The sequence below is a fragment of the Sinohyriopsis cumingii genome, chromosome 11 (assembly GCF_028554795.1).
Source record: "Sinohyriopsis cumingii isolate HCF-2022 chromosome 11, ASM2855479v2, whole genome shotgun sequence".
Taxonomy (NCBI): Eukaryota; Metazoa; Mollusca; class Bivalvia; order Unionida; family Unionidae; genus Sinohyriopsis; species Sinohyriopsis cumingii.
Window position 1 is genome coordinate 78,904,664 of NC_142971.1, and position 21,930 is coordinate 78,926,593.

Genomic DNA, 21,930 nt, shown 5'->3' on the forward strand with positions numbered 1-21,930 from the left:
TAACAAAAATATATCTAAATTCAATAATTTACTAGATTAATACAGTTAAATCAAAGTCACATACCTATATGACATGTGCTCCATAAGATGTTTTTGCATACCAAATATCATTGATCAATAAGAAATAGATCTACTAATTGAACACACTTGATGGACTTAAATGATTGTTGCCAAGATACGACTGAAAAATTGTTGAACATAACAATACCACCACCACTGAAACAAAAAAGATCACAATATTGTAAAATTTCTACTACATTTTGTGTTATTCAGATTTTTATTTATTGCGGAATGGAATAAACCTCGTCACGTTTGTAAATATCTATATGTAATCTGATTCACACATTTGTCCGACAGTGAAAAATATATGTAGGCCTTCTAAATCTACCAGCAGAAAGATTTTTCTATTCACATGGTCAAACAAAGTTGAAGGCAACATGAAAATTGTGACTATTTATCCACTGTTTATATCTCAGTTCTTGATTGATTAGATATTTAATGCATTTGTTTTGAAAACTATGAAAAAACGTTCTATAGTGTAGAAATGGAAAATGTGGCAGTGACTGATCTGTTGAATATCATATATATAATATGGTATATGTCCTTGAAAACTCACCCTTGCAACTTCTCTCTTTGAATAGCCCCTTCTAACTTTCTTTGGTGGTGACACTTAACAAGTTACTAACTCTGATGGTGACAACATTTCAAGCCTACACAGTTGATGCTTTGGTGTTGAAGTTTCTGATACATTTGCAGTTACCTTGGCTTGGTTGTCAGTTTCCTTCACTCATTGGAATGACGGAGCAGCAGCATCATTGAGTTTGACTTTCTTTTGGTGCCCTACCCATATGCTCAACATCAAATTTATACCTAAATGGGAGGCATTCTGGTGTGAACTGAAAGGAGTAGAGGGCAGAAAACTCAGTCAGACCATCCCAGTTTGCTCTTTTGATTGTTACAAAATCTGTCTACCTGCGATGAAGTACTTGGTCTTTCGGAAAGGAATGCATGGAAAACCCATCAGCATTTGAATTCCAACAATTTTCTGCAACACACCTGACCCCGCTGTCCTCGCTTGTACCTCCACGATCTCCTCTTGGCATGACTGTGATGATAAAACTTTTCAAACTAGCTAATATGGAACGGAACAAGAGCGTTGTTTATGTTTTGATAGAAACGGAAGTAATGTATGTGTTCAAATTATGACGTCAGGCGATCTACACACTCCGGAAATTACCGAGCGATAAAATTGGTCTGATGTGTATTATTTTCGAAAACACACCTGAGTGTATTTCTCAGTTATTATGGCGAATTTATTCATCGGTTTTTTATACCGCTTCCAGACTTGACTTTCTATTCAAATGCTATTGAATTGTATTTACTTTATATACACTGGTATGGCACTTTAAACAGAGCTATCAACTTACAATCGTTATGGTAGAGACTGTAGTGGAAGACGGTGGTGATTCTAAAATTTGCGTTAAACCCCATAACAACATGTATACATTTTTTAAAATGACATTAATTTTGCAATTTTTTTTTGTATTTTAGAAAAATATTTGGGAGACTGAAACATCTTTGAAATACTAGTTTGCAACACAATCAGCCAGGTATGGTGTAATCCAGAGGTGGGCAAACTTTCCAGTGCAAGTGCCGTATACACAAATTTACACCTCGTCGCAGTCATGAAGTAAAATAATTAATATTTGAAATAGGAAGAAAAAAAAGGTTTGTCTAGATAACATCATAATTAGTTTTCAGTTGTTAATATATTGTTGATATTTGAAAACTTAAACTTGAAAAGAAGAACATTTATTTGATAAACAGAGTAACATAAACAGAGTCAGTGCTAATGATAACTTGTTCCTAGACCGCATGAAAGCCCTTGGCGGGCCGCATGTGGCCCGCGGGCCGTAGTTTGCCCACCCCTGGTGTAATCTATACGTTACCTAACTTGTTCATGCATGTTACAAAAGTTCACTGCAGTGATTGGCGTGTTCGTTTTTGAAACGTCACAACTTCGCATGCGAAGGTTAAAAAAAAGACATGTTTTTCCGATTGAGACATGCCAGCTTTTTCAGGAACCTTACATTTTAAGGGATTTATATAAATTTTGTAAGCATCAGTCTTCTTTGTCTGATTGCTAAACTACACTAATGCTCATTCGTTTTACCTGTGTTCACAATGGATGTGAGGCAGTTACCTGTCAGTATCACTAACTTTTTACAAATTCGGTCATATTACCCGTATTCATATTTACGGTAACTTCTGTCTAGTCAATGTTATTTTGCAAATATCAGTCGGGGGCCCTGAGTGGCCTAGTGGTCTCAAGTGCTCACTGTTCCAGATCACTGCCATCTCACTTTTCTGCGTGTTTTCTAGTGGATACGTGATAAAGTTTGCCAGTAGATTCTCGTGGGTTCGGTAGTTCTTCCTGGGTTCTTTGTCCACCAGTAATGATTGCCGCCATCATCGGAACCAAATGTCCGATATTTTAGCTGATCTACACCTAGGTTGATAAATCAAACAGTCGAGTGCATTGCAATAGACATGATAGAGACATCTATATGAACTGTACCGAAAATTTGCGTTAAACCCCATAACAACAACAGAAACAAATACCAGTCTGACTACACATATACATATTCATATAGCCCGTGTTCACAGTTAAAGAAATATATCTACTGTTAATGGAATGATATTACTTTCGGAGACATTTGTTATCCAGTATTGACATAAATATAATGGTTGAGTTCAAACAACGATGAATAAACTTCCAATCGATTTGACAGACTTGAGTGTAGGACGGTAGTGATCCTAATAAGTACTCTTGTGTATGCAATTTTGAAATGCCATTAATTTTGTAAGATTTGATATTGTGGAAATGAAAAAGAGTAACAGAGTATGGATAGGTAGTTTTGTATTTTTCTTCTAGTTTTAAGTCGCTAGATACTATTAATTGGTATTGCAATAGATAGAATAAATAGATAAATAAATAAGCAATACAGACTATGATGCATTATATTTATTATGTGTGTGTTTAACTAGACGTCTTTCTTAAATTATATTGGTTATTGTTTTCAAGTATACGAACCGAATTGAAATTCTGACGTACAACACATTTCATTCGCAGCAATGTGGTAGAGTTTCTAGTGAATATTGTGTAGACAGATTTCATTGGTAGAAATATGGTACAGTTTCTAGTGACCATCGTGTACGACACATTTCATCTAGCAGCAAATGGTACAGTTTCGAGCGGCTATCGTGTACGACTACTGGGGACTAGAAGCAGCTAAAGATATACTACGGCTTGCTGTCATTATTCATAACAAATGACCCGGATATGAGAGAAGATTGTGTATGAAAATGTATGTACATCGTAATCTCTTGGTAGGCTTGTCGTTCATATATAAATTAAGTTTCCTCTGACCACTCTCATCCCCATCTTCGGAAGCCAAAGTTCCGATACGTTAGCCGATCTACACCTAGACGGATAGATCAAATATTCGAGTGCATTGCAATAGACATGATAGAGACATCTATCGGCATTACGAGTTTCTTCCCTTAGTATGCAATGCCAACTAACCAATAGCGTGTAAAAGCGGCGGCAGTAGATGGTGTAGGCAACTGACTTCAAAGGGATACTTTGTGGGTTTTAATATCGAACGTTTGACTAAATACCAGAAAGAAGTCATTGCACGTGTATTTGAGGAAAAGGATGTATTTGTGCAAGCATGGACCAGCAGTGGAAAATCGTTTATTTATAATTACATTCCAGTTGTGTACACATCTTGTCTTGATAATGGAGGAACAATATTCAGATTTGAACATCTTTGTTTTAACTGGATGTGGTGGCTTGTTATCGCAGCCATTGACATTCACAGACACGAAGAAATGAAATATCTGGTTGATCCGCCAAGGTGCAGATGGGCTAACATATCTGAACCTTGACTTACGAAGTAGATCTCATCCCATGTTGAATCTAAAAGTTGTCAAATTACAATGGTTGACTTACCCCATAATAACAGTAAAAACTAATAATAAACACGTGATAGTAGTTTGGAGATGTCAGAGGAACACATACACGGGATAGGAAATGTCAGAGAAACTGCAACAGGGGAAGATGTCAGAGAAACTCAGCCTATGATAAATTGAACTCAACTGCTGTTAACCTGCTCAAAATGTCCAAGATGGTATCGGATGCTGTATCATAATACAGTGTCTTCATCGCGTTCACGTCTAAATTAGTCTGTCTTATTAGGTGGGAGTGTTTAGACTCGAAAATAATGTGTTCAGTTGCCAGTGTCCACCAGCAGGACGCCCAGTCTGGTCGCGGTCCGCTCCTCATGTGGTATACACGAGTCCGTTATACGTGTGGTCAGAGCCCCGGTCGGTACAATGATATCTAATCTCCACGATTAGTTTTATACGAGGGATGCCACTATCAAATGGTGGCTTAGATGTTCTAAAGTTTTCTTTCTACATCTTATATATATATATATATATATATATATATATATATATATATATATATATATAGGTCTAAACACCATTTACAACCGACTGCAGTATATTTCTATGATCTTTCTAATTAAGAAAATTGATTGGCCGATAGATGTAGATAGGCATTTCTACATACTTATCACCAAACCTATATATTCCACTATAAACCATTCCTTGATGAAAGCTTCTGTGTCGAGAGAACAATACGAAACGCAGCATTTTTGTTTATCTGTATGTGCATGAAACATTGAGGAGTCATCAAACCAGGATGTAAAATCCGCTGTGACAGGATTTGACATGTATCTTCAAAGTGTTAGAAGCAATCTCCAACGCGTATGAAGTATATTTAATCGCGTTAAAAGTATATTCTAACTTCTTAGACACGTGTTTTAAAGAGGTAGATGCAAAGTATAAAAAAAAATTATTTCAGCTCTTTTTTACATTACTGGCCTTTGATTGGTGTGACTTCACAGGTATGTTTACGTGACTGTTTTTTGATTCGTGTGACTTCACAGGTATGTTTGCATGCCTGCCTTTTGAAAGACGTGTGTGACTGCAGCGGTATGTATTTGTGTGACCGGCTTTTAATATACAAGTGTGACTTCCAAGGCATGTGTTTACATGATCGGCCTTTGATAGACATGTATGACTTCAAACGTATATGTCCACATGACCGGTCTTTTGTAGATATAGGTGTGAGGTTAAACAAGTAAACGATTTTGAATTGAAAGAGATTATTTTAAACTCTCTTGGCTACCCAATTCATTGTCATTAAAATTTTCCAGAGTTACAAATATAAACGAAAAAAAATGGAAAATGTTTCCAGCGGATTCTCTAGTGAATGCTTAATATATCTCTAAGTCTTTATACCTTGATTTCAGTTTGAAATTACTCTGAAGTTAGATTTGAATTCATTACTAGGTCGAAATGCGAGTGTGTCTCCTACGCACGAGCGCATATGCCACCGACTCTGTATCATTCTTTTTTATATATGGTTAATCTTGATGGCGTATGAAATGGTGCGTGAGTTTACCCGTGGACCTGGGTTCGAATCTCTGAAGAGTTAAAGAGATAATATTCTTGCAAAAATTCAAATTTGTTTAAGTGGGTATTCATATCTTACATCTATATAGTGATTCATACTGGGAATTATTAATTCAGTGACCTGTATGTAGAATCACCTTACAGTTAAATTGTGATTCATGATGTGGATTATTAATTCAGTGGCCTGTATGTAGAATCACCTTACAGTTACATAGTGATTCATGATGGGGATTATTAATTCAGTGACCTGTATGTATAATCACCTTACAGTTACATAGTGATTCATGATGGGGATTATTAATTCAGTGGCCTGTATGTAGAATCACCTTACGGTTACATAGTGATTCATGCTGGGTATTATTAATTCAGTGGCCTGTATGTAGAATCACCTTACAAATATAGTGATGCATGCTGGGTATTATTAATTCAGTGGCCTGTATGTAGAATCACCTTACAGTTATATAGTGATTCATACTGGAGATTATTAATTCAGTGGCCTGTATGTAGAATCACCTTACAGCTATATACTGATTCACGCTGGAGATTATTAATTCAGTGGTCTGTATGTAGAATCAACTTACAGTTATATAGTGATTCATGCTGGGGATTATTAATTCTTTGGCCTGTATGTAGATTCACCTTACAGTTACACAGTGATTCATGCTGGAGATAGACCGCTCCGGTAGCCTAGTGGTTTGAGAGTCCGCCTCGGAAGCGGGAGGTCATGGGTTCGAACCTCGGCCGAGTCATACCAAAGACTTACAAATAAGATACTCATGGCTACCTCACTTGGCGCTCAGCGTTAAGATGTTAGTGTTAGGACTGGTCGGCCTGGTGTCAGGATAATGTGACTGGGTGGGACGTCATGCTACATGTTTGCGGCATGATGCCCCAGTGCTAGACCATACTATAAACTGCCACACTGCAGACAGACATTTTAGCGATATTACTGAAATAGTGTTAAAAGCTACGTTAAAAATCACAATCACACACACACATGCTGAAGATTATTAATATAGTTCGTTGCCTTTCTTTTGCAGTCGAGTCCTAACATTGGCAGTGTGTTAGGCTGACAATTCATTTCACCTAGATTCACAGTAAATTAAAACGTCACGATGGCCACATCAAGATCACAATATGCTGCTTGCAGATTGGTCGAAGATAGGACTCTGGAACTAGAAACGACAGGTTTGTGATAGATAAATTGAATATAACAACCTTAACACTGATAACACGATCCACCCTAAACGTTAAACGTAGAAAAATAGCATTTATACGTATCCTTTTAAATTCACCAGTATAATAACAATTATGTCTCTTAACCTGCACATGAGCATAATTTATTCCTTTTTATACAGAAAACTTGTATCAATCTCATTATCAGGTTTGACGCAGCTTATTTCAATGTTGTCATCACTTAATGTACTACATAAATGTTCATGGTTTCTAGAATATTGTTTGATATATTTTTGGTTTAAATTGACAACAGAACATTTTAATCTCCTGAATGTTATATTGAAGCACATTTATCTTTGACCACACGCTTATCCCATCCAAACTTGTAAACAAATACACATTATCACTCGATACTCACATTGTTATTATATATTAAACTCGTAAAATATTTTTATCAGCTCGCCCCAATTTGTTTTTAACTTTTCACGATATTGTAATGAGTCATTATTATAATATGCATACTATTTTCATTTTTTTTTTGATCTTCTAAATGTAAAATGAAGATTATTATTTAGGTCCAGTAACTGCAGTGTAACATTAATATATTTTGGGAACTGCAATCTCCACGGAGCTTCAATGTAGAATCCGTTAATTATCAAACTGTAAATGATTGTGCTTGGCACCTTTAAATCAAAGTAAAACGTGATTGTGCTCTTTATATATGAATACAGCCATGGTTACATATGTTGGAAAATAAATCAGTGTACCTATCATTGCCAGGTTACGCATTGTTACAAAAGTTCACCTACCAATATAAGTGAAAATATTTGATACAAAAATGTTAATGAATTTAAAATACCGTATGTCCAAAATATGATATGTATACAACTTATGATGTCATAATTAAATTTACGAGAACACATATTCACGTTTGGGTTATCCGACATATTTTCAATGTGTGATATTAAACATTTAACTATTTGTCATAAAATCATTTTTTTTTCATATCGTTAAACAATATATTATAACTTCGAATAATTGATATAATAAAAATGTCAAATGTATTTAAATGAATAAATCTAGATTATACATAAATTTTACCAGCATTATATTCTTTAAAGTCTCAAACTCGGAATGAAATACAAAAAATCTTTAATTTATTTATTTATTTATTTATTTATTTATTTATTATTGAGACTTCATCTATATCAAAGTTTCTTTTGTAGCCTCAAGTAGTGTCCTGGAAAGCGAACGTAACTAAATAACAAGTTCAAGTATACGAGATCAATGGTAGACTGAAAGAAAAGGTAGATAAACTGCAACTAGCATAAATAAATTACTAGATCATTATTCAACGAAATTCTTATATATATATATATATATATATATATATATATATATATATATATATATATATATATATATATATATATATATATATATATATATATAAGTAGCACTGAGTAGAGGAAAAAATCACGCTCCCTACGACAAAAATAAGAAATACTGATACATGTAAAATAGGACACACTACAAAACCCAAATCAATTTGTCACCGTTCTAATGTTTAAAAGGTCTATTGCATACAACTATAAAACTTCTTCAATTATTAGCAAAGTCGTGCATACCACAAATCTTGATAATTTTGCGGAAAATCTGAATATTTTATTTCTGAAATAAAAATAAGGAAAACCTACATTCTCATGAAAATGAAAAAGTTGCAAAAAGGAATCCGCTTTCACAACCAAGATCGCGAATTATAGAAGATTTTGTAGCCAGATAGATTAGGCCATTCTCCTCCATTTCACAAACTAACACAAGTGTACGCACAAATGGTCTTATGTTTGAAGCATAAGAAAATCTTTCACTTTTCACAAACATAATTCTTCAGAAAATTTCGTACGTCTAAGAAAAGAATTTGGGTAAGCCCTTCTTTCGTGTGAAGGCTATGGGAATGAGTATACGTACGGATTTATTTTTAGAGTAGGGGAATACCCGACCATCTTCAATCATAATGATTGATAGCATGTTCTTGGGTAAGATACTTTACTCCATTTGTCTCCGTATTAAATGTGTATTTGTAGACGGCATTCCGATTACCTACACGCACACTCCAACACACACCCTCCATTCTCGGCAATTCACGATCCGAAACTTTCCTTGTCATCTACCCATCCTCTTGAAACAAGATACCCAGTATGATAATCCTCTCTTACTCAGTTTAACAATTCAAGATACAAGAACAAAGGAATGACGGACAGACGGAAACGAAAATCAGTCTTGCGAAGTCGCTCTACCCCAATTGTTTGAGTATTAAATAAGTTACTTGTGTTGCTGTGCGTAAAAACACCAAATCTTACTAAACAAATATCTGGCCAAACGTGCAGATGGTTTTGAAAACAGAAAGTTCACTGACCTTTTAATTTGCTACACAATATCATTTTCTGGTGGCAGACAAATATGATTATAATGAAGGCGAAAGAGAAGTGGAACATTGCTTTTCGCAGTTATTTTTTTATATTTGAAACAATGGTGCACAAATCATGTATTTTGTCATAAAACATCTCTGAAACACTTTAAAACTGCATAACACAGAAAGCGTCGGTTAGCCGTTAAAAGCCCCCACCACCACCCCTCGAACATAAAGAAAACACAGGAAGGATAAGATTAACAGCAACATTAGAGAAATAATAGAATTAACGAGCATCGTACATGACCATATTAAAAACGATAATGATTAAACAAATTTGGTGGCAATGATGTAGGTACTGTTATACTTGTGACGATTATTTTGATAAATAACTTGATAATGATGACAATGACGAGGAGGATGATGACATTTTTTTAAAAACGTTCCTCAGTTATTTCGATACCCAACTCGTAAATCTAAAGTTCCAGTTATTTGTTCTTGTTAAAGTTTAGAATCCAATCTGTTGTTGTTGTTATTGTGGGGTTTAACGCCATTTTTCAGCACACGATTGGCTATGCATGGCGGCCAGTATTAATGGATCCAATCTGTGAATAAACAGTGTACGTTACACTTGATAACCCCATTGCCCTGACATTCGGTTCCCACGAGTACCACACAGTACAGCAGTACTATGAATTGTGCAATAAAATGCCACTGGAGAAAATCACACCCTTTGAAAAATGCAGCACACTTAGTTTAGATTGCATATGGTGCTTACAGTGGTTATGATACAGAATGGTAAGATTTTTCAAAATTCTTTGGTTCAATCGGCACGTAATTATTTTGTTGCGGCGATGGAACACAGGTCTGACTATGTTAAAAGGTTGAAGGCCATACGTCACTATATCCTGATGACTTCACAATGAACAGCCTCTGAGCCGACAAGTAGACTGGATCCCTGTTGTACTTCAACAACTGGAGGAGCACTGGTCAGCCTTGACCTTTCCTAACACATGGTAACGAACACTGTATCTAATGTAAACAAAATGGACGATGCGTAGATGATCACGCAATTTCTATGCCCTGATGCAAACGAAATAAAATTATTGGAGAAAATAATATGTCAAACTTTAGATCTAATACTGCATGGTTTTGTGTTTTAACTGTTTTACTAGGGAATGTGTTAAAAAATTGGAGGGAAGCCATCGAACAGAGCAATGGCATTAGGGATGTTAAAAAATAAAAACGGTTATGTTATATTTATCTACTGACAATAGCTTGTTCACACGTTTAAAGTGCTATATTTAACCTATTTTGTATTGCAGGACACAAAATGTTTTACGTAACAGTAATTTTCGTTTATTTTATATATCTACCACCACCCCAATGCATTCTGTAAACAATGAATATAGGTGTTGACTTTTACGAAGGGACATGTATAATGTTAATCATTTGGACAGAAATAAATTAAGGGAAAAACAATGGAAGCTTTACACATTTTCTTTTATTTTATACAGTAAATTATATTGCTTGATACAGTTCATTTGCAAAATGATATATCAGTGAAAAAGTCAGTATTAACGTTACTGTTGCTAGGTTTAAATACGCCCTGTAGGCCTATACCTAAAATATTGATCTAATATATGGGAATACGATTCGACAGTGAAAATACAGTCTACTGGACATAAAAAATCCCTGAAAAAATATCTAAAATGAAAAGTTTTAACTGTGCAAATTATAAAAGTAATTTGCATGAAGTTTTTATTGTGATGCTGGTTTCAAGTTGAAGACTTAAACATTTAATTTCATACCTAAATAGAAAAATCATCTGTAAAATAAAGCAACAATAAATGAAAACGTTAAATAATCAAAAATTAAGAAATGGAAGTCCACATGATTAACTTGCTTTCATAGATGTCTCCAACTTTAGACATTGGTCTACCTTAATGAGATGCAGCTATCACCAACATATAGACAAGCATGGCACCAGAAATGTAGACCATAGTGATGGTGCAGTTGTATTCCCTGTAAAGAGGGGGAAGCATATTACAATGTAACAGCACTCTATTCAAACCTTAACCAGTCACAGGGGAACAATAAGTCACTGCAAGCTTCAGTTCAAGAGTCATAGTCATAGACCCTAGTGATGGTACATTTGTATTCTCTATGGAGGCATATACCTTAGTGATGGTACAATTGTATTTCCTGGGAAGGTGGAGAGATAGTCATAGACCCTAGTGATGGTACAGTTGTATTTCCTGGAAATATGGAGTAAGAGTCTTAGACCCTAGTGATGGTACAGTTGTACTGTCTGGGAAGGTCGCATCATAGACTCTAGTGATGTTACAACTATTTACCCCGAGAGGGTGGCGTGCATTACAGTGAATCAGCACTCTGTTCAAATGTAGTATAATAGGTTTAAGAAACAACAACAACAACAACAAGAAATTAAATATACCACAGTATGTGGTCCATGTAACCAAGGTATTTACCATACAATGTCGACAGGGTTTGTAACTTTGTATCATTGATTATATAAACACTGTAGATAAATCCCAAGGAAAATGCAAACATACCATTACGATGAACCATATTCTTGTAGAATACATGGATAAATTCAGTTTCAAGGTTTTCATCCAGCCCAAAACCTTTTTCTCTCCATTCACATGTTACTGTGTAGTTTTTCTGTTATGCATTAGAGTGGAGGACAGGGGGTGGGGAGTAATGGAAAGCAGAAAGATGAAATTGTGTACCATATTAAATTTATTTAGAAAACAGGATTATTAACCCTTTTTATCATTGTTTTCTTATGTCACTAATGACTAATGTGTGGAAATTCATCGTTGATCTAGATTTAATAGGACACTGTTTTACTTACATAAGAATGTTTACATATGCAAATTATTGCACCAGGGGAGGTTCACAATTTGATATACTAATAGTATTGGTATATGAATTTGCTTTATACCAACACTTTAAATGCCATATTATTTATAATGCATGTGGTGCATATATATATATATATATATATATATATATATATATATATATATATATATATATATAACAAAGATTTTTAAATGACCCAAATCATGGCATGTTTTAGAATGCATTCATCTAGCAGAGGAATGATATTATAGCCTTATGATTTGGTGAAATTGAAGCAAGTTGTTTTGGAACAAAAAAGAAATATATTTCCATGCTAGCCACATAATAATGTCATTCTGCTTTATTGGTACTTAATACATGGAAAGGAAACATTCACCAAGGTGAAGTTAAGGGAATGTTAATAATAGTGTAGCATACATATGCTGATTTTGCACCTCAGAGGGAAACATTTTTGTTCCTAGAAAGTAAAATATATTAAATTTTGTACGATAACATAAAATCTATTGAATTAATCCACCTTTGTATAGCAACATATACATACCTTGCCTGCATCAAGTAGTTGGTTCTAAATGGAGCCAACAGTTATTGTCAAAAAGTCAAATTAAATATTTTACTAAATGTGTACAAATTTGAATGGCATGGAAACCTATTCAGGTCATTCATATATTATAGCAAAATATGCTTATACATGCTATTTGTCTGACATAAGTGATTGCTGATTAACCACGTAAGCACATTTTTCTTGAAATAAACCTAATTAAGTTTTCAATAGGTGTACAAAATTAAATGACAAGAAAAGAGTCACCAAAACTTAAACATATATTAATGCCTACTGAATATATCTAAATAATTGATATTGCCTGGTTTGATTAAATTTATTTTTTGTTTTTGTTATTTTTATTTTTTGTTGATAGATTGCTTACATGTAAATGGAAAAAAAGGTTTTGGTATTAAATAAATGTCCAATAATATTTTTTTTTAAATGAAATGAATAGCTATAATGACTTCAATTTCTAATCAGATTATCTGTATGTTATAAATATGCCTAATAATTTCATTTTTCCGCTTCAAATGATTTTGACTTAATCTTCATTTCAAGGTTGTGTGCAACAATTCAAAGTCTCAACAGTTTAAAAATGGGTAAAAGATGAAAATTTACCAACAGTGCATGCAAGTCTAGTCAGGTTATTTCCTTTAAGGTCAATATGCCCATCAAATGCCATTTGTCAACCAGAAATGATTTTTATTAATGTTGCTTATGAGGCTTTTCCAAACATATAAAAAAGATAAAGTGTATACAAATAATTTAAAAATAAGGTCAGTTACTGGAAGCAAATCAAGTCTTTGAACCCACTCAAAATATATAAATATCCAGGCTGGTTTTGTCTGACTTAATGATTGTTTTAAATAGGATGCTTACAAGTTATAACCAGAATGATGAATGGACAGCCCCAAACGAATATGAATCTTCCTTGGGTAGAGACCTAAATTATGAGTGCAATTTATGTAATGCATTGTACATATTATATTGAAAGATAAATATTTCAATCCTACAATTAATTACTTTGGATGCTCTTGTGGTATTAGTAACTACTGTGTATTGCTAGAGATAACTACCAGATTGAGTCATTGTGAATTATGTATGTCAGTAGAATGAAATGTCTTCCAAAACATCCCCAATGAGAAGTGGTTTGGAAAAAAATGATGGAGTAAAACAACTTCCTTGGAAATAGCTACATTAATTAATGTTCTTTGTTTCTTTATAGAAAGGGTTTAGTAGGGCCAAGCACATGAGGTTCCTGTTGTTAGTTAAAGTAAAAAATATATACCCCCCAAAAATAATGACCACAACAAAGATAGTTCTCTCAGCTTACCTTTATTTTCTTAATGGAAAGTATGACTGCAATTAATATATATGATAAAAATATTATTGTATGAATTATTGTTTTATTGTTTGGTTAGGAAATAAAATATTTAGTAACATTTGAGTTCTCTAACAGACCATATGGTCTCCACAAGTGTTAATTGGTAACCTGATTTGTACTAATAAGACTTCTGTACTACTGAGTTGATTTCAAGTTGAATTATCTTTTTATTTTAAGGTGAAGACAAAGTTATCATCAAAAAGTACATATACAGTTTCTCAATTCCTCCATGTCAATGTATCGTATTCTAAAAAGTTATCTCCCTTCATCACTGCTGATAACAAGCATGTTACATATTTTCTGTAATGGAATGGTGGTGATGGTAAATGATAGTATGTTAAATGGACTTCTTTAATTGGATCTGGGAAAGAGGGGAAAACATTTTATTAACTAGTCCAAGAATAATACCAAAAAAACTTGTATCAAAGTATTATTTACCTATGTTTTGATTAGAATTGGCAATGGAATTATATTTAAAACATAGTATCTGACACTAAGGTATTTTCAGAATAGTTTGGCGTGGAGATTGGGGATGAGATATTCTTTAGAGTGTGCTCTTCTTTGCTACAATGGGTGGAAATTCATTCTCAAACAGTAAATAAAACACACAGACTGTTACCTTCGCTTTCATGATATCTTGTGGCTCGAAAGCCATTTTTCAGTACAAGACAGACTATATGTGTTGGCCATTATGACTAGTGTAGGAAGAACTTGGGTAAACTCTGGTAAAACCCACTAACCAACCAAAATTTACTGGCACGATTTCTCACATACCCACATTAGTCGAGTCTGAGATTCACACCTAAATGGACACAGATGAGATGGCAATGATCGGTAATGGAGAGCTATGTTGGTAACTCAGCCACCTGGGTCATCCTAATGATCTCCCGTGATTAAAATTTGCACTTGAACTTCAATAAATATGAAAATACTTTAAGTGATTTAATTTGGGGAAGACTGAATAATTTTTTTGGAATAAAACTTAACGAAGTCAGAATACAATAATGGCAAGGGTTGTAAAAAGGCACAGGCACTTGATTCCGGGGTAAACAGATGTGTACGCTCACCAATTGACTGTTAATTGGTGAGTGTACAGATTAGTTTACCCCGGAATCAAATGCCTGTGTAAAAAGGCACCAATTAGCCATATGGACTCCAGTTATTATTAGAATTCAACACGTGGGTTTAAGATATTCTCGTAGCTGCGCTCAGCCTAGTCACTAAAACGCTTAAGGCATTTAATACATGCAAAAACGTCTAAAGGGTATAAGAATATAACCCGTCTTTACAGTAAGCAAATTTGAAATCGTTGACAACATTCACATAAGCTGCTGCACACTTTATGCTCTGTTTTGCAACATGAGCATTCTGTACATGAAATGAATGTGCAGTCTTATAATTTGTAATATAAATAATGGACAATGGAAATTATTTTTTTTAAATTGAGATTGTATGAACAAACCTGTGCTCGAAGTGTGCTACGAAAGACGACCACCATTTTTGAAAGAGCGTCGGTAACTACCGAGCGTCTGAGAGCGAGGCTAAACCGCCAAATAGTCGGGTTCTTGATTATTAACCTTTGATTCAATATGGCCCGGAGGTTCCAATGAACGTGGGATGTGTATTAATGCGCTGAGAGACGCCCAATGTTAAAGAGGCGCGAGCTATGAGGAACGCGTAGCCGGATTTTGTAGCAGACGACAGGAATCATGGAGAGTGCAGACGTTTACATGCAAACAGGACTTTTCTTTGAAGTAGTCAGGGTAGTATACACATGTAATGCTGAACATCATTGGCAAATATTGGATGATGATATGTCCTACATATTTATCGATTATCATTTGTTTTACAAACTATTGTTTTAAGTTCCACGGGTAATATTAGGCCTGCGTGTTTCAGTCAGTAAAATGAAATATATGGGCTACACCCATTTCCATTCGATTAATTTTTAGAAGGAAACGGGTGTTTTCAGTAACTGTTCTCTCTTCACTGATTTTAACTAGTGCCTTAAATGAATGCAGATTCATTATATTTTCGAAAGAAAAAGTTTACGGGTTTTTAAAAATAATTTTTACATATAATTAGTTATTATTCGCCTGACATTCTATCCTTCATGTAACTTTTCCCTGGTTTTTTAAAATAGAAAATATAGTTTCAATTTACTGTCATACCTTGTGCATGATTTTATTTGATAATTTGATTCTATTTGGTAATTTTACCTAACAACAATCAACAGGTTTAATTTTGTATATGTTAAACATTTGTCATAATCTTAGCTTGTTCCAGTTTTCACCGAAAGCCTGAAAATTGAACTTAATATTGTGTAGGTCTCGATTCCGTAGATAAGAACTGACCTATATGCAAACATTAGTTGTGTTTGTCTTTAGATTTGTGTTTTATAGCCAGCAAGTAACGTTATGCCATTTGTATGTGGTTATAAGGTGGTAAATACCTAGAGCTAAGTCTACTGTAGTATGGGCTATTTCGAATTTGAATTTTCATGCATACTGTAGGTATATGGTGTCGATCTCAATGGGTTCCAAGTTATCATGCAGGGTCACAAAATAAATCCATTAGAGTAGGGACGGTCTGTATGGTCGAAATAAGTTACAAACATGAATCTCCTTTTTCTTGAACGCCAGGTTCTGAATATTCCCAATTAATTACCCAAGGATGAAGTCTCTTTATAGGTAGGGATTTGCCATCCTTGTAAGTGCCGGTTGTATGTGTAAATTTGTCTTTTCGTGCCGAATAAGTGTGTATTATGCGTATAGGGTGGGTTTCTCAATAGTTTTTATGATATTACCCAGGGGATGATCTTTTCTATGGTGGGGATAGACCCCGGGGTATCACATCATGATGTTTCGTGTTGATACTTGGGCCATCAATCACGTATGTCAACTTCTCATGCGTTACTTTAAAGTTATGTAAATTCATTGCCACATGTTTATCCCTCCTTTAATTTGACCGGGGTGATTTTTCAGTTTATTTTATAGTCAAGCATGTTGTCATGTAATATTTATAAAGAGATTGAAGTAACAGATATCTTACTCGATTACCGTTTATTTACAAAGCCAGTAGGTATGAGCATCAGGTATAAATGTTTGCCTGCTGCGAGTGAATGACGGATATATTTCATCTCGTTGACGAAAAACTTGTTATTTTTTTAGATTCGAAACTGGTGAAAATAACAGTTTTTCACCCACATTATGAAAGATATTTGTTATTCACTCGTTTGAAGCAAATAGTCTCTATCTACTGAATAAAAGTGAGAAAAAAATACGTATTTCACTCTATTCAATAATGACTTATTAAAGTTATTAACTGAGAAAATCCATGAAGTGTTTTCCTTGCAAATACGAATATTATGGCACTATTATTATTATTAGTAGTAGTAATAATAGTACTAGTAGTATTTCTATTGTTGTAGTTGCGAAATAATATGAAATAGCAATTATACTAATGGCAATAATAATACAAATAATATGACTATTACCATAATGGTGATGGCGGCTAAATTAGGATAGTAGACTACTGTTTTAGGTCAGAAGTGGGTGTATAGATATTTACACGTGTATTTTGCATTGTTTGCTAAAAGTATATATGTCTGTATTTTGTGTATTCCGTTTCCTTACGTCTGAAATTTTTATCCACAGCCGGCCGTGAACCCGACTACAATGGCGTTGTGGTGGCAGAAGACAAGTTGCTGGTCTTAGACTGGAAATCGAGGAATCTCCATCTTTACAGACTTCTTGACGGCAAACTGTCTACATCACACAAACTGGAGTCCATTCCCACGGGTGTCTGTCTTATTAGCAAGACGGAAGTTGCTGTGTGTCTGTATGACAGTACGATTATAATCATGTCATTGAAATCTATACATGACGTAAAACGGGTCAAAACATTAAACGTAAAGACAGGATTTACTTACTGTCATTCAGTGGCAAAATTGAATTCAGACAAACTCGTTGTCAGCGGTTGGAAAAGGGACGGCATGATGTTTTACTGGTGTGTTGTAAACCTTACAGATGGACGTGTAGACTCACCTCACAAGGTCTGTAAAGGGGGCCTTGGTTTTAGTATTAATAGTAGTCACTTGGCCGTAAAAGACAACACTGTCTACATCTCGTGTGGGACTTATGATACTACCGGTGTGTATGCATATGATATTTTGAATCCACACACACCAAAGTTTCTGTATCAACATCATGGATTTATACCGGACTCAATAATGGTTGATAGGAGGAATTTCATTTACGTGTATGACTTGAACTCTAACAGAATTCATCAGCTGACAGACAGCGGTCAACTAGTGACCATACACACAGTGTCATCGAGGCCCATTGGAATATTCTATGATGACCAGCATGGAGTTATGTGCACCACAAGGTGGCACAGAAATGTGATGACAGTGTACAGACTGGAGTATTCACATCAACCAGGTATGATTGATTTCAATTTACTTCTAAAAACAATATGTATGAATTATAAATGATACGGTTTAACTTTATTATAAGACAAACATGTTTAAAAGATGTCAAATAAATTAAAAATGTAATAAATTAATTTTTATTGTCATGATTCCAACGTATGTCACTCATGATGTTTAGGAATCTTTATTGATTTTAAGTATAAATAAAATATTATTCGTCCATTTAAAATTTAATATTAATATACGTGTACTAAGTCCATTCATTCCTGATTATTAAATGATATGCACCTTGTTTGTCATCACAAAATTTTAATATAAACATTTTAAATATCTACTGGTTGTAACAATGGCGGCTGGCTAGTCGTAACTCTGTCATTCTAGAGTAATAAACGTTTCTCCCACAAGGTGGCGCTTTCATTGATATCTCCTGGCACGCGACCTTGAAACTGGTTTAGACCGGGTCACCATCTAGGGTTATAGCGTTCAAAATTCCCACGTATTCTGAAATTTTATTTTATATTTTTTTCGTATTCGTGTTTATGGACATATTATATAAGGATCTTGAAAGGGTATTTATCAACTAGAAGAAAATTAAACAAAAAACAAAACCTGAAAAAAAAAAACAATGTGATTAATCGCAATGGAAAGATATGTTTGATCAAATTCTTCAATTTTATAGTGATATGTAGAGTATAACAGGGGACCAGTCTAATGTTTGCTGTACCATAGTTTGGATGTTTTACATTATTCAATGCGCGCCATATTTACTCGGATCTGTTTACATTTCCAAAGGATGGAATGACCTTATATGGCACACAGAAAACACAAGGCTGTAAATGTATGTATTTTTTAGTTGAGCGAATATGGTGGATAATATAATGGAAAATGTCATATCATGAATATATAAGCTGTTCGTGTCTCTGCACTAAAATTCGGCAATAGTGTTATTAAGAAGACTGGTCTGTTCCCCACAACCGGTCTTCAAACATGGCATAGTTTACAACAAAATGATGTTTGTTTGATCTCTGGAAACTTTATAAGCCGTGTTACCCTCTGCAATTTTGCTTTAAATTTTGGAAAAAGAAACTCGTTAATGGCATGCAAGAAAAATGCGATTACTTTAGATGTACTTAACGCACAAACATTTGAAATGTGTAATTATGAATTTTACAATAATATTTATACATCTGTTTTTATGCAGCAAGCATTATTTTGGATTATTTAGTATGTAATTTAACAAATAAAGTATCTTATTTAATATTTCGTTTTTATGGTTTAGAGAATTTTACTGTGATTTGAGTTTCATACACTATTTTGATTATGCTTGTTATAACGGCTGGTATATTGCATGCTGAATACATCAGGCCCACAGTCCTTCATTCCATAAATGAAACGCCAAATCTATACTGGTACTGATGGATGATTTGTTGACTTCATTCAGTCATCAATATAGTTGTGTGGTCTTAGCCTACACGATCATGCACTTGTGATGTATTGTATATAAAAATAGTGTTTTCCTTCAAGGACAATGAGAAGAGCCCGTGTAGAACTTGGGCGCTAATATCAGTAACAGTCACCGCCTGGGCTTGTATAGTTGCTTATAATTTACCCATAAATTATATATGCCTGTATACTGTACTACTATAATAGTAGTATAGTACATATACGATTTATAGGTAAATTGTAAGCAATGATAAGAGTTGTGTGGTATCTGGACATAAATAATTTTATAAACGTTTATATAAATATAACAGTTTATCAGTTGGGAATACAGAGATCAGAAATAGCTGGAGAGTATCCACATTTTTTGACCTTTATTTAACAGTTTAATTCTAAAAAATGTAAAAAAAAATTCTAGCACATGAAACAACTAGGTGTATTTCAGTAATGCAATCTTCTTACCTCTCTACTTCAGAAAGGAATGTAAGTTTCTAATCAATTTGAATGGATAGAATATTTTTTGAGTTGCTTTAGCTCAGTGTTACAGCTCAAGTTTTTTTGTACCAATCTAAATGACATTGATATGAGGCCATATTCTAGTGACTTTTTGATTAGCCAATCAGATTAGTGCTTTTACTTATATTGAAGTGAAAAACTTAACTTGGAATGGTAACAATTTTTCTTAACATAAAATGCAGTGATTGATTACTATTAACTAATGTAAATTAAACTAAATGTCTGGCAGACCAGGAACCTTTGTTGGTGCCTCTCAGGTTACTAAAAACATATCAATGGACCTGGAATACCAAAGTTAGCAGAAACAGGAACCTTTAGGTTGGGCTCTGCAGTTTTGTAATTTGTTTTGGATTTAATTTTTCAAGAAACAAATAATCATTGCTGTTGAAAACAAGATACTAGATTGTTGTTGTTATTGGGTTTAGCGCTATTTTTCATCACAAGATAGGCTATACATGGGGGCCAGTATTAATGGTGGAGGAAGAACCTGGGAAAACCTCAGAAAGAACCACCAATCCATGAGAAGCTACTGGCATGCTTTCTCATATATCCGGATTGGCCGAGCCCGAGACTCGAATCTACGCAAACAGAGGTGAGATGGCAGTGATCCGTGACTGAGAGCGCTTTAGACCACATGGCCACTTGGGGCCCGCACACGACACTTGCTATTTGTAGGGATTATTAAAATAAATTTAAATTCTTTATTTTTTGGTGTATGAGTGTGATGGGTATAATTTGGGTTTGACAAGATAAGATTTGCCTTGCTTCAGATGTGTCCTTTCAAACAACTCTATCTGTTTCGCAATTTTGATTTCTGGAACTTCAGAGATAACTTAAAAGATCATAACTTTGATTTTAAAACAGTTTATATAATCTTATTTTTCATTTTACTTTAAGAAGTTGGTACTGCCTACTCAGGTAAAAATCAATTCACTTACTTTAAGAAAACGTAAGTTTGTGAATTTTGGACTAACTGAAGCTACTCAGTACTGCCGCAATGTTGATTCTATATGCAATTTATCAATCATTTGCACAGGTATTCCAGTAGAAATTTTAAACATGGATGACCGATCCATCCAACGTTTTGAAGAGGCTCTAAAAGATGGAAGGGAGGCAGTATACAGCATACGAGTTATGGTTGTTGGACACATTGGTGTAGGCAAGACCACCCTGGTCAACCGTCTTCTTGGGGAGGAAGTAAACATTTCTGAGAGATGTAGTACAGAGGGCATAGATGTCTATGTCAACTGCTGTCATGTTTCTTTATCGACCTGGGAATGGACAAGACAAACACAAGGTATATGCATATACACAATTATAAAAGATCCTCTGTTATGTATTTATACATAGGCTATGAAGTGAAATTTATGTTATACTGTTGTCTGTCCATTCTAGTGTTAAAGTTACGTGTTGTGTGATTTTACATCATGCTAACTCTTGCATAGGAAGCTGTTTGTGCACATGTTACATATTTGCTTTTAATTACAATTGGCTTACAGTATAACACTGCATTGTTTGATACCTTTAAGGATTATACTTGTTAGGAAATCTTAAAGAGTGTCTGACCATGTGCTTATATTAGCAGCATCAGAGCT

At 34.3% G+C, this 21,930-nt stretch overlaps 2 protein-coding genes across 7 annotated transcripts in view; both read left to right on the top strand.

The window, feature by feature from the left end:
- The window catches only part of LOC149788803 (enoyl-CoA hydratase domain-containing protein 3, mitochondrial-like), a 433,692-nt gene that overhangs the window by 295,113 nt on the left and 116,649 nt on the right, over window positions 1-21,930 (top strand). The window lies entirely within an intron of this gene.
- Window positions 1-21,930, top strand: part of LOC149788808 (uncharacterized) — a 108,739-nt gene that overhangs the window by 6,077 nt on the left and 80,732 nt on the right. For 4 of the 5 annotated variants that reach the window (XR_016424250.1, XR_016424249.1, XR_016424248.1 and 1 more), the window contains exons 2-4: window positions 6,588-6,735; window positions 17,604-18,389; window positions 21,372-21,632. Coding sequence is in view for 2 of the 5 variants with exons in the window: in XM_089974931.1 (XP_089831057.1) it covers window positions 6,663-6,735; window positions 17,604-18,389; window positions 21,372-21,632 (1,120 nt within the window). In the remaining 3 variants the exon portion in view is untranslated. Of the gene's footprint in view, window positions 1-6,587; window positions 6,736-7,949; window positions 8,031-17,603; window positions 18,390-21,371; window positions 21,633-21,930 lie in introns of those variants that run through there. The other variant, XM_089974932.1, reaches the window with a different exon arrangement.